Source organism: Dromiciops gliroides, chromosome 4 (genome assembly GCF_019393635.1).
Source record: "Dromiciops gliroides isolate mDroGli1 chromosome 4, mDroGli1.pri, whole genome shotgun sequence".
NCBI classification, from domain to species: Eukaryota; Metazoa; Chordata; class Mammalia; order Microbiotheria; family Microbiotheriidae; genus Dromiciops; species Dromiciops gliroides.
The window spans coordinates 306,384,840-306,397,216 of record NC_057864.1 but is presented as its reverse complement, the minus strand read 5'-3'; the positions used below and the strand labels follow the sequence as shown (position 1 = coordinate 306,397,216).

The window sequence follows — 12,377 nt, the reverse complement described above, 5'->3', positions numbered from 1 at the left end:
ACCACCTCTCCTGTTTGTCACACTGCCTCTCAGCTATGTAGATGGTAAAGTACAATCCTTTTCTCACTTTCCTTTGGCACTTCAAAGTTCCAAATTGCCCACTAGTAGAGCTGTTCTTTTGGCTTTGTCTACTGGGACATTTTCTTTAATTTTCAATTAGCAGAAAGTGCTTGGGTTCCTATGCATAGAGGACTGAGGAATGGGTCATGGTAAAAATTGGGAGAAGAAAGCAAACGTGTTACCACATTAAAATGTATTAAATCCACATCTGCTCCAGATTGTGAGAAAACCAGCAGTATGCAGAAAAGTATGGCATCCAGATGTCTCTGACTTTCAGGCACCCTGTGGGTATTTTTGGCTCATCTTGCCAGTTACAGTTATTATGAGAAACACATTGTGAAAATTGATTTCTGTTCAAACAGGTCTCAGTTTGTACAGAGTGTTATTGCTCAGTGTCTTGTGGAATTGTCCTCTACTAGAAGCACATTTAGATTCACTGTTCAAGGACATGATGGAAAAACCTACATCTTGGTAAGAAGCTCTCTCTTCTATGAGGGTGGGCCCTCCCTCCCTTCTTTGCCAAGGTGGGGGAGTATGGGTGAGGTATCCTGTATATAATGCCAGAATTGATTGATGTATTGTTCAATTTTACTCAACTGATTTTTTTTATCTCGCTTTTCTTATAAGACATGGCTCTTTGTGTGGCAGAAGAGAGGGAAATATTGGAAAATGAAGATGATGTAAAAATATAACATTAAAATAAGTTATAATTTTTAGTTATTTGACTTGCATTTCACATTTCTCTCAGATTGTAAGCTCCTTGAGGACTGAGACCTTGTCTTGCTTGTTCTAGCATCCCCCTCCCTTTCTCTGCCCTCACCCAGGGCCCATCACTTTTGTTTTGTATTTAAAATAGGCACACAATAGATGTTTATTGCATTGAGTAGAGCTATAGTCTTTTGTAAAAAATTGTCCATGGAAGACATGTTTTTATCACAGATTATGAGCTTTTACTGAACATTCCTATTTGACTTGTCATGTTGATGGATCCTCACAGAGTAACCTCTGAGGTGGTATAATAGTATAGTGGATAGAGCATTGGTTCTGGAGTCAAGAAGACCTGGGTTCAAATTTGACTTTAGGACACTTCCTGGCTGTGTTACCTTGGGCAAGTCATATACTCAGTCTGCCTCAGTTTTCTCAACTGTAAAAAGGGGATGTTAATAGCACCTATCTCCCAGAGTGGTTCTGAGGAACAAATAAGATAATATTTGTAAAGAGCTTAACATAGTACCTGCCACTTAGTGGATGCTTAATAAATACTTTTTCCTTCCTTCTTTCCTAGATAGTACCTTTCCTTTGCCTACATTGAATTGGAAAGGCTCAGTAGTTGAACAGTATCTTACTCTGTGGGTATCCCTGAGATATATGGATTAAGTTTTGCTGAGCCCTGACAGTCCTGCAAAGAGAATTCTGATCCTGGGGTGCTGTTCAGCAGCCCAGGGTAGAGCGTCCCCACATCACCTTTGAACTACCATTAGGACACAGCTTCCAAACTTCCAAAAGGCCTTTCTGTGAAATTCTTGAAAACCTGACTTGAAGCAGTCTTCAAGGAAATCTTACAAACTGTGAAATCAGAGCTTTGATTTATTTTTGTTAGATTTCTTAAAGACCTACTACTTGTCAATCAACCAGCAAGCATTTTTTAAAATTAAATTTTACTTTTTAAAACAAATCTATTTTCTCTCCCTCCTTTATTGGGAAAAAAAGACAAAGAATATCTTGTAACAAATATTCATAGTCAAGTGAAACAAATTCCATCACTGATCATGTCCACATACGTACCCACACATACATGCACATACACACAGGCACACACATACACACATAAACATATGCACACATGCGCAGACACACACATGCACGTGTGTGTGTGTGTATATACATATATATAATATAGACATATACAGACATATACATACATTTACACATAAATGTTCCATTCTGTACCTGCTTACTATATTCAAGGTGCTAAACATTGAGGTTACAAAGAAAAATTTTTTAAAAGCCCCTGCCCGTAAAGGAGCTTGCGTTCTAATGGGGGAGATAAAATATAAACAAAGAGCTAGATATGAAATACACAGAGAATAGATGGACAATAGTGTTATAGGGGAAGACCCTAGCAGCAGGACAGAATGGACCAGGCGTCCTGCAGAAGATAAAACTGGTTGAGTCTTGAAAGAAGCCAGGCATTATTTATTATCTAAGAAGTAGGGGGAAGAGGGAGAGCATTGGAAAACCAGTACAAAGGATGCAGATAGGAGATGGAGTTGATCTGTCCATCAACTTTCATCATTCATCCCCATGAACCCTGCCCATATTATACTGGGAGTTTAATCAGCAAATTGTGTGTATGTTCTCACTGCTCCACCCACCAGCTATTCTGTCTTCTCTCACTTTCTCCATTCCCTGAGACATGCTCATAGTAGGCATTTAATTTGTGCTTGTTAATTGATTGATTGGTTGGTTGCTTTCAGGTTTAAGAACAGGATAAGGAGAATCATTATAGCTGTGGATTTCAGTTTTCATGGTTTTTTTTTTTTTTCCCTTTCCTTCCTTATCTATAGGTGTGGCTTTTAAATTCTGACAGTTTACTGACTGAATCTCTGGGAAATTCAGAGAGCATCCAAGCATTCTCATTATTTGAAGGCATGGAGAGGTTGGATTCCAACTCCATAGGCATCTGGAATGCTGTGAAGGTCCTTTACCATCCGTGCATCAAAAATAGAAACAATGAGTAAGTTGCAGTTCTTTGTTTAATTATGTTCTCTTCTCACATTATCCTTTGGTTTCTGTTTGCATGCTTGTAGATCAAGGAATTACTATTTCAGTATTTCAATAATGAGTCCCATAGGAAATTGGGATTATTATATTTAGCTAAATAAAAATATTTAATGAGTTTTTTGTCCTTTTTCCTCTTTTGAAAACCTGAGAACTTACTGTTAAATTCCAAATTTTCAAGATTTAGGGGAGAAAGTTTACGTTTTTTTTTTTAATGTTTTTATTTTATTTTTGAGGCAATTGGGGTTAAGTGACTTGCCCAGGGTCACACAGCTAGTAAGTGTTAAGTGTCTGAGGCCGGATTTGAACTCAGGTCCTCTTGAATCCAAGGCCGGTGCTCCATCCACTGTGCCACCTTAGCTGCCCCTTCCAGCTCTTTTTACAGATGAGGAAATTGAGGCAAACAGGGTGAAGTGACGCCCAGGGTCCCATAGCTAATAAGTGTCTGAGACCAGATTTGAACTCAGGAAAATGAGTCTTCCTGATTCCAGGCCCAGTGCTTTATCCACTGCACTGCCTAGCTGCCCTTAAAATACACATATTTTTAATTAAGTTAAAACAAATGATCATTCTCATTATTATTTTTTTAAAAAGCTTCCTCTCCCCACCACTTTTTGAAGATTTTTTATAGCTATCTCAGCTCTATGCACCACAGCCTCCCTATGTAAATTGGGATTTCATCATTGTCAGAACTACCCTAGTTTATAATATGCCTCTATTCTCAAATGGACTTTAGTTCAACATTATATTCCTTATAAATGTTCTTAAGAAGAAAGGGCTCCAGGCTTAGACTGTGGAGCACATGCAACAGATAAAAATGATGTTGACATCATTAATACTATGTGGAAATTCAGTCATTCCAAAAGAATAGAAAAGAAAGGACAAAAAGTTGTCAGAGTATTAAACAATGAAATTCTTTAATGTTTTTCTGTCCCCATAGGCTTTTTGAAAACGGAAAGTGTTGTAGGTGCAAGAAACTGTCTTAGGAAAAAAAGATAATTTATGGAGCGGTAATGGGGGGATTATCACGCTTCTTCCTTATATATCCCTTCTTCCAAAGGGCTCTAGGCAATTCATCCATTTATCTCATCTTATTACACTTATTCTGTCAGAGTAGTGTACTGTAAGGATCATATTGGGAGTTTTAACTCCTAATGAATTGAAGCCGATGAGAAAAATAAAGGCAACGAAAAGTTTTTTTTTGTTGTTGTTGTTGTTGGTTTTTTTTTTTAAAGATATATTGGGGGGAAAAAGGATTAAATAAGAGATACTGCTTTGGGTAGATGGGATGATAACTGACCACAATGCTCCTTACTTCTTACTTTGTAGCTGCTTTCTCTGCCAGACCATGACTCTTGGACTGGAAAGGACAGGGAAAAAATGGCCAATAGCAACTAATATGAAAGATAAATAAGGAGATAAGATAGTAAGAGAAACACCTGGTTGTATTTGATGAATTCAAGTCATTTAGCTTAGATAAACTCAACCCTCAGTTACAGAAAGAATGGGTGGATGCGATTGTACCATTTTCAGTGATACTTTGAAAGGTTGTAGAGAATAAGAGAGATAATGAGGAAGTGTTATTGTTCTTGTTGTTGACTCATTTCAGTCATGTCCAATTCTTTGTGACCTCTTTTGGGGTCTGCTTGGCAAAGACACTGGAATGATTTGCCATTTACTTCTCCAGCTCATTTGACAGATGAGGAAACTGAGGCAAACACGGTGAAGTGACTTGCCCAGGGTCACAGAGCTGGTGCCTGAGGCAGGATTTGAACTCATATCTTCTTGAGTCCAGGCCTGGCACTCTGTCCATTGAGCCATGTAGCTGCCCTAATGGGGAAGCAGAGAAGGGCAAATGTTTTAATTTGCAAATATAGGAAGAGAATGGTATCAGGGAGCTTAACTTCAATCTTAGCCAGATTCTTGACCATAGCTTTAAAGGTGTGATATAAGTGGCACAGCCTGGAGTCAGATATATTTGTTTGGTTTCAAACATTTATTAGCTGTGTGACCCTGGGCAAGTCATTTAACTCTGTTTGCCTCAGTTTCCTCATCTGTAAAATGAGCTGGTGAAGGACATGGTAAACCGCTCCAGTATCTTTGAGAAGAAAACCCCAAATGGGGTCACAGAGAGTCAGATATGCCTAAAACAACTCAACAACAAGAACAAAATTCGAGGAGGGATGCCATGATGTTAAACGATGTCATATGAAGATCAGTTGAAAGAACTAGGGGTCTTTCACTTAGAGAAAAGCTTGCATTACTGGGGTTTTTCTTTCATCTCTTTTGTTTGTTGATTTTTCTGATTTATTTGGTAGCTTTTTTTTTTAAAGCAGGGCAGTGAGGGTTCAGTGACTTGCCCAGGGTCACACAGCTAGTAAGTGTCAAGTGTCTGAGACTGGATTTGAACTCAGGTCCTCCTGAATCCAGGGTGGGTGCTTTATCCACTGTACCACCTAGCTGCCTCTATTTGGTAGCTTTAAAAAAATTGTTCATAAGATGGTTTCTAAATGGAGTAAGACTTGACTGGAATACCTTTTAATAAAACCCACCTTGTACTTTGGCAGTTTTCTGCCCTGAGTAAACATTTTGTGGACTGTTTAATCTTCTTTTGAATGTAAATAGCATTGACTTCTTTTTTTTCTTTCAATATAAATATTTTATTATTTTCCAGTTACATTTAGAGATAGTTTTCAACATTTGTTTTTATAATATTTCTAGTTTCAAGTTTTTCTCCCTCCCTCCTTTCCCTCCCCCCCTCCCCAAGACAGCAAGTAATCTGATATAGATTATATATGTACAATCACATTAAACATATCTGCATTAGTCATGTTATGAGAGAAGAATCAGAGCAAAAAGGAAAAACCTCAAAAAAGAAGAACAACAACAAAAAGCAATAGAAATAGTACGGTTTGATCAGCATCTAGATTCCACAGTTCTTTTTTTTTTTCTGTATTTGGAGAGCATTTTCCATCATGAGTCCTTTGAAACTATCTTGGACCATTGTATTGCTGAGAAGAATCAAGTCTGTCACAGTTGATCAACACGCAATGTCGTTGATACTGTGTACAATGATTTCTTGGTTCATAGCATTGACTTCTTTTTTTAAAAAAAATATTTATTTAAGTTTTCAACCTTTGTTTAGATAAGATTTCCAATTTCAAATTTTTTCTCCCTCCCTCCCCTCCCTGCTCCCCTCCCCTAGACAGTACGTAATCTGATATATAATATTAAACATATTTCTGTGTTAGTCATGTTATACAAGAAGAATCAGAGCAAGAAGGAAAAACCTCAAAAAAGAAAAACACCAGCACCAAAAACCAAAAGAGATAGTATGGTCCAATCAGCATCCATATTCCACAGTTTCTTTTTTTTTCTGGGTTTGGAGAGCCTTTTTCTTCATGAGTCCTTTAGAACTTTCTTGTACCATTGGATTGGTGAGAAGAATCTAGTCTATCACAGTTTATCAACATACAATGTTGATGATACTGTGCACAATGTTCTCCTGGTTCTACTCATCTCACTCAGCATCAGCCCATGCAAGACCCTCCAGGTTTCTCTGAACTCCTCCTGCTCATCATTTCTTATAGCACAATAGTATTCCATTACATTCATATACCACAACTTGTCCAGCCATTCCCCAACTGATGGGCATCCCCATAACTTCCAATTCTTTGCCACCACAAAAAGAACAGCTATAATTATTTTTGTACATGTGGGTCCTTTTCCATGATCTCTTTGGGGAAAAGACCCGAAAGTGGTATTGCTGGGTCAAAGGGTATGCACAGGTTTATAGCCCTTTGGGCATAATTCCAAATTGTTGTCCAGAATGGCTGGATCAGTTCACAGCTCCACCAACAATGCATTAGTGTTCCAATTTTTCCACAGCTTCTCCAACATTTATTATTTTCCTTTTTTTGTCATTTTAGCCAATCTGATAGGTGTCAGGTGGTACCTCAGAGTTGTTTTAATTTGCATTTCTCTAATCAATAGTGACTTAGAGCATTTTTTCATATGGGAATAGATAGCTTTGATTTCTTCATCAGAAAACTGCCTGTTCATATCCTTTGACCATTTCTCAATTGGGGAATGACTTGGATTCTTATAAATTTGATTTAGTTCCCTATATATTTTAGAAATAAGGCCTTTATCAGGCCATAAAAATTGTTTCCCAGCTTTCTGTCTACCTTCTAATTTTGGATGCATTGCTTCTGTTTGTACACAGCCTTTTTAATTTAATGTAATCAAAATCATCCATTTTGCATTTCATAATATTCTCTATCTCGTGTTTGGTCATAAACCATAGCATTGACTTCTAATGTTCCTTTTCAGTTTGAGCCTAAGGGGGGAATTCTAGCGTGGTCTAACTCTTGAGCTTTTGCTGGGGTTACAACTTTTGTCATTGGGAAAAAAAGGAAAAGAGCTATGATTTCAGGGGTCTGGGAAACTCCCAATGTGGAAACTGCCTCCAGCAGTACAAATCTCTAATAAATAGCACATAGGTTACTAGAGAAGTCCTAGGGAATTGCCTAAGATAAATAGAAGTTAAAAGAGGAACAAATACATTGCTACTCTCTTTACTACTATAAAATTGCTACAGTTTACTTCTTTCCAATTTTCCTTGCCCTAAATATTACCCAACATTCCAAACTTCCCCTGACTTCCCATAACTGAGTTCTTTCATACTCAAAACCAACAACAATTCAGCTTTGGTCTTCTTAGATATATTCTGAGTGGTTTTTGTTTTTTGGTCTGGGAAGCCAGAATTGAATTTTAATTAGATTAAACAACAAAAAGTACATAAATGTTTTCTTCCTTCATTCTATTTCTTCAGTCTCCTTTAATTTTTGTGATCTGTACATTTTTTGCTTTGTTTTAGTTGTTTTGTCTTCGTCGTTGTGTTGGCATATTTTAAACTTCTTCAGGACATACAGTAGTAGTTTGGTGTTATTCATTAATAGAATTTTATGAAGATTTGGACATGACTGAGCTACGGAACAATAGCAACAAAAATGATCTTTTTCCTTAAAGACCCTCTTTTTTAAAAAACAAAATTCTATTGATACCTTTTGTTTTTACATCACAGTTATTTTTCTTTCTTTCTTTTTTTTTGGGCAGGGCAATGAGAGTAAAGTGACTTGCCCAGGGTCACACAGCTAGTAAGTGTCAAGTGTCTGAGGCCAGGTTTGAACTCAGGTTCTCCTGAATCCAGGGCTGGTGCTTTATCCACTGCGCCATCTAGCTGCCCTCATCACAGTTATTTTTAACTAAGATTTCCCTCTAGCAAGAACTTTACCCTCCCACATAAAAAAGAAATTGATCTAGTGACAGTCTGACAGAATGGAAGTATGTTTCATTATCTATTCTATAGGACCATGATTGGTTTTCCACATACTTAAGAGTTTTACTTCCATTTAGTCATTTATGCTCTTGTTGTAGCTGTATATCATTCCCCTGGCTATTCCTATTTCTTTCTGCGTCAGTTCATGCAAGTCTTTCCCCATTTCCCTGAATTCTTCACGGTTGTCATTTCTCACGGCACTGTAATATCCCATGACATTCTTATAACAAAGTTTATTTAGCCTCTTACTAGTCAAGTGTCACTCACTTTGTTTTTAATCCTTTGCTACTACAAAAAGTGTTGCTATGAATATTTTGCTGTTCAAAGACCCTTTAAAATTCAGAATGTGCTAATCCTGAGTAATTTAAGATGGGCTACTCTTATGGCAAGAATGAGGTATAACTGATGGACAACCTTTTGACTCCATTGCCAAGAGACTTAAGGGAAGGCATCTAATGCCTTGGGCGGAACCCCTCTGTGGAATGTTTAGGGGAGGACATGGACAGGAAGGAGTCAAATTGGATGAGACTACACGAATGGGTCAGGATCTGAAATGTTGGAAGGAATAACCATATGGATGGATCACAGATCCAGTGACACATTTATTAATCTTTATATTAAAATCTAGTTTTCTACTCATTTAAAATGACAGTTTTTCTTCCTGTACTTTACACTTATATAATTTAAATTTCATCATCATGTCTCTTCCATTCTATCAGTATTTCAGAATCTTTCTGTGTCCCTTAATGACAATAACAGAAACAATTTGAGTCTTTTTCCAGGGTCCTATTGCTATTCCTTTTCTGGGAATTGTCCTGCCTTTGGGATAGAAAATGTGATAGAGAATGTTATTATGATGTGAACCAAACTATCCATGATTCCAAATGAAGAATTTCTTAGAACAAACAGGATAAATGATGAGGTACAATGTAAATGTTTAATGTTATCTTTTCCTCTCTACTTTAAATAAACATGTGAAATAGATGCATTTTTATTAAATCCTAGAGAGGGATTTTATAAACATCTAACACCTTGTTCTGTAATTTTTTACAGAAACAGGAACTTAGAAAAATGAGACTATTTATTCTATTTTGGAGAGTGAAGATTTTTTTTTTATTGCTTAAGTTAGATAAGCCCCAACTCTGTAATTTGTTGGGTATTTTTTCCCCTAAGGAAACATCTGATTTTAACATTCTGGGGAGTTTGAATTAAGAACCAAAATAAAAGCTATAATCATGCTTTTTAATAGCACCATTTTCTACTAAAGTCTATAAGGCATTGAGGGGGAAAGATCCTGAAAGGTGATATTCAACACCATTAATGTTAGCCCAACTTAGGGGAAAAAAATTGCGAACTAAGTAGATTTGAATCTTTTTGCCTTGTAAATGTAATGTATGTAAATATATGTTGTAATATATGAATGTTTCTGCCACGGGTCTTGGGTCATTGTTTTTCTGAGAAATAATCATTATAAAAGGTTTTTTGTGTGTGACCCCCCCCCCCCAAACATACAGTAAAATTTAACAAAAATTTTAAGTCAAATTTTAATTAACTAAATTAAAAAAATAATAAATTTAAAATTTAATTAAAATTTAAAAATGGTTCTGCAGTGACATTTAAATATAGAAAATTTAGGTAATGCTTTCTAGAAAGGAAAAAAAAAACCAGGGGGCAGCTAGGTGGTGTAGTGGATAAAGCACTGGTCCTGGCTTCAGGAGGACCTGAGTTCAAATTTGACCTCAAACACTTGACACTTATTAGCTGTGTGACTCTGGGCAAGTCACTTAACCCTCATTGCCCCACCCCCCCAAAAAAGGAAAAAAAATGTGATACAGTATGATTACTACATATATATCTGCATTTTCTGCCATCATGAAAATACTAATAGTTTTTTATGTGTGATCAGATCTTGTGTGATTTAATTATTTCTTATACTTTTTTCAGTAATATCACTAATGTAGATCAAATTTGGGACATAAATGGCTTCAAAATATAAATTCATAAAATACTCTTATACAATTTGCCCAAAGTGCAGCTTTTTTGGTATTAAGATTTTTCTGACTGAGAGAGATTATTTAATTAGAGTTGGGGGAAGTATAAATCCAAATGCCTTTAATTCCATAATTTCAGTCAGTGATCAAAATCAAATTTTTAAAAGATTTAAAGACTTTACCATTTAAGTAGAGCAGAAGTCATAGATTTTCCCTGGCCTGTTGGATGTTGATACAACATTTTGAAATGCATTTTTTTGTGGGTGTATTTGTAGTTTTACAAACCACCTTAGTGTAATAAATTGCATTCTAGACATGGAGGAATTAATTAAATTAATATATTAATTGTGTATAATGTACCATATGTATTACTATATAAGCGCTTATAATAGGTTTTTAGTACTTTCAAATAATATACAGTCTGTTAACTATAATATTACTGGATTGAAGGACCTGAATTTTGAAAGGAGCAATGTAACTTTAACCAACTATTTGTTTATTAGAGACTAGATGGAAAAAGCTTTTTGTCTTTTTGTGAGAAGAGCAGGTTGAATGTGTACATAGCTGAAAGCCAAGACCTGCAAAGGAGATGAGTCTACCTTCCAGACTAGTCTTTCTCCATTGTATATATTAATGTATTGGACATTTCTACTTTTCAGATTAAGTAAGGAACCAAACATTCTTTTTTTTTTTAAACATTCTTAAAGTTATGTTATTTTAAAAAGTGTTGGCATTTTCTTAGTTGACAGAGTTAGAAACTTTGTTTCAACTGTAATGATTGGAATGACGCCACCTGCTGGAAACTTACTGTAGAAGAGTTCCGCCCATGAAGCGAAGTGACGCGGGCTAGTGGGAGGAGGAAGGAAGAGACTGGTGCTCAGTCTCGCTCTCTTTCCTTTGGACTCTGGTGGAGAGCGGAGCTAGAAATGTGCTCTCCCTTTAATAGATAGGAATCTAGGCCTTTCTCTCTCTCTTTACCAAATTCTTGTTTTCCTTAATAAATGCTTAAAAGCCTAACTCTTGCTGAAGCTTATAATTTATTGGCGACCACTCATTAGATATTTTAGACAGACTAGCTAGAATTTTAGCCCTTAACACAACTCAACTTCGTTGAGTTAGAAATTTTAACAGACCCATTGAAATGTGTGTAATAGATATATTGATGTACTATATACATAACCATGATTCGTTTTTAGGGGATGAGACTGTGTGTACCATTAAAGCTGATTTTTATTTGAAAGATAGAAATTAAATTTTACTTTAAGAATTTTATCTGAAAACAAATAGTGCCTGTTTGAGTAATGTGTTTACCTTAGACATGAAAGTTTCTTCATTTTTTTCCCTTGAGAGACATTCAGTAGAAAAAGAGTGGTGGGTTTGGAGCTAGATCACCTAGATTCCCCTTGGCTCTGCCACTTTTGTACATTGTATAAGCCTCTTTGGTCTTAGTTTCCTCATTTGTAAAATGAAGAGTTTGAATTAGATGTCCTCTGAGGTTCTTTCCGATTTTAAATATTTGAAATTATTTATTGATGAGTGGCAGCATGATATAGGGGATAAAGAGTGGCTCTTGGAGCCAGGCTGACTTGGGTTCAAGTTCTGATTGTGATACATATTTGCTTTGTGGGCCTAGACAAGTCACTTAACCTCTAAGGGCTCCAGACAATGTTTTTTAAAAATAATATTTAATTTTTTTCCAATTACATGTAAAGACAATTTTTTAAAAGACAATTTTTAACGTTAATTTTTTTCAAATTGATCTTTTTAAATTTAATTAAATTTAATTTTTTTTGTGGGGCATTGGGGGTTAAGTGACTTGCCCAGGGTCACACAGCGAGTAAGTGTCAAGTGTCTGAGGCTAGATTTGAACTCAGGTCCTCCTAAATCCAGGGCCGGTGCTTTATCCACTCTGCCACCTGACTGCCCCCAATGTTAATTTTTTAAAAAATTGAGTTCCAAGTTTTTCTCCCTCCCCCCAAATGATAATCAATTTCATATAGGTTATTATATATGTGCAGTCATGTAAAAACATATTTCCATATTAGTCATGTCATGAGAGATAAAACATACCAAAAGGAGAAAATCATGGGAAAAAAATAAAGTGAAAATAGTATTCTTCCATCTGCATTCAAACTATTTCCATTCTTTTTCCATCAGTTAGCATTTTCCATCATGAATCCTTTGGAATTGTCCAGACAACTTTC

At 36.1% G+C, this 12,377-nt stretch overlaps 1 protein-coding gene across 2 annotated transcripts in view; it reads left to right on the top strand.

The window, feature by feature from the left end:
• The window catches only part of UBE3D (ubiquitin protein ligase E3D), a 194,753-nt gene that overhangs the window by 58,049 nt on the left and 124,327 nt on the right, over positions 1-12,377 (top strand). For both annotated transcript variants that reach the window (XM_044005282.1, XM_044005281.1), the window contains exons 7-8: positions 423-531; positions 2,628-2,797. In XM_044005282.1, the coding sequence (XP_043861217.1) occupies positions 423-531; positions 2,628-2,797 (279 nt within the window). The remainder of the gene's footprint in view (positions 1-422; positions 532-2,627; positions 2,798-12,377) is intronic.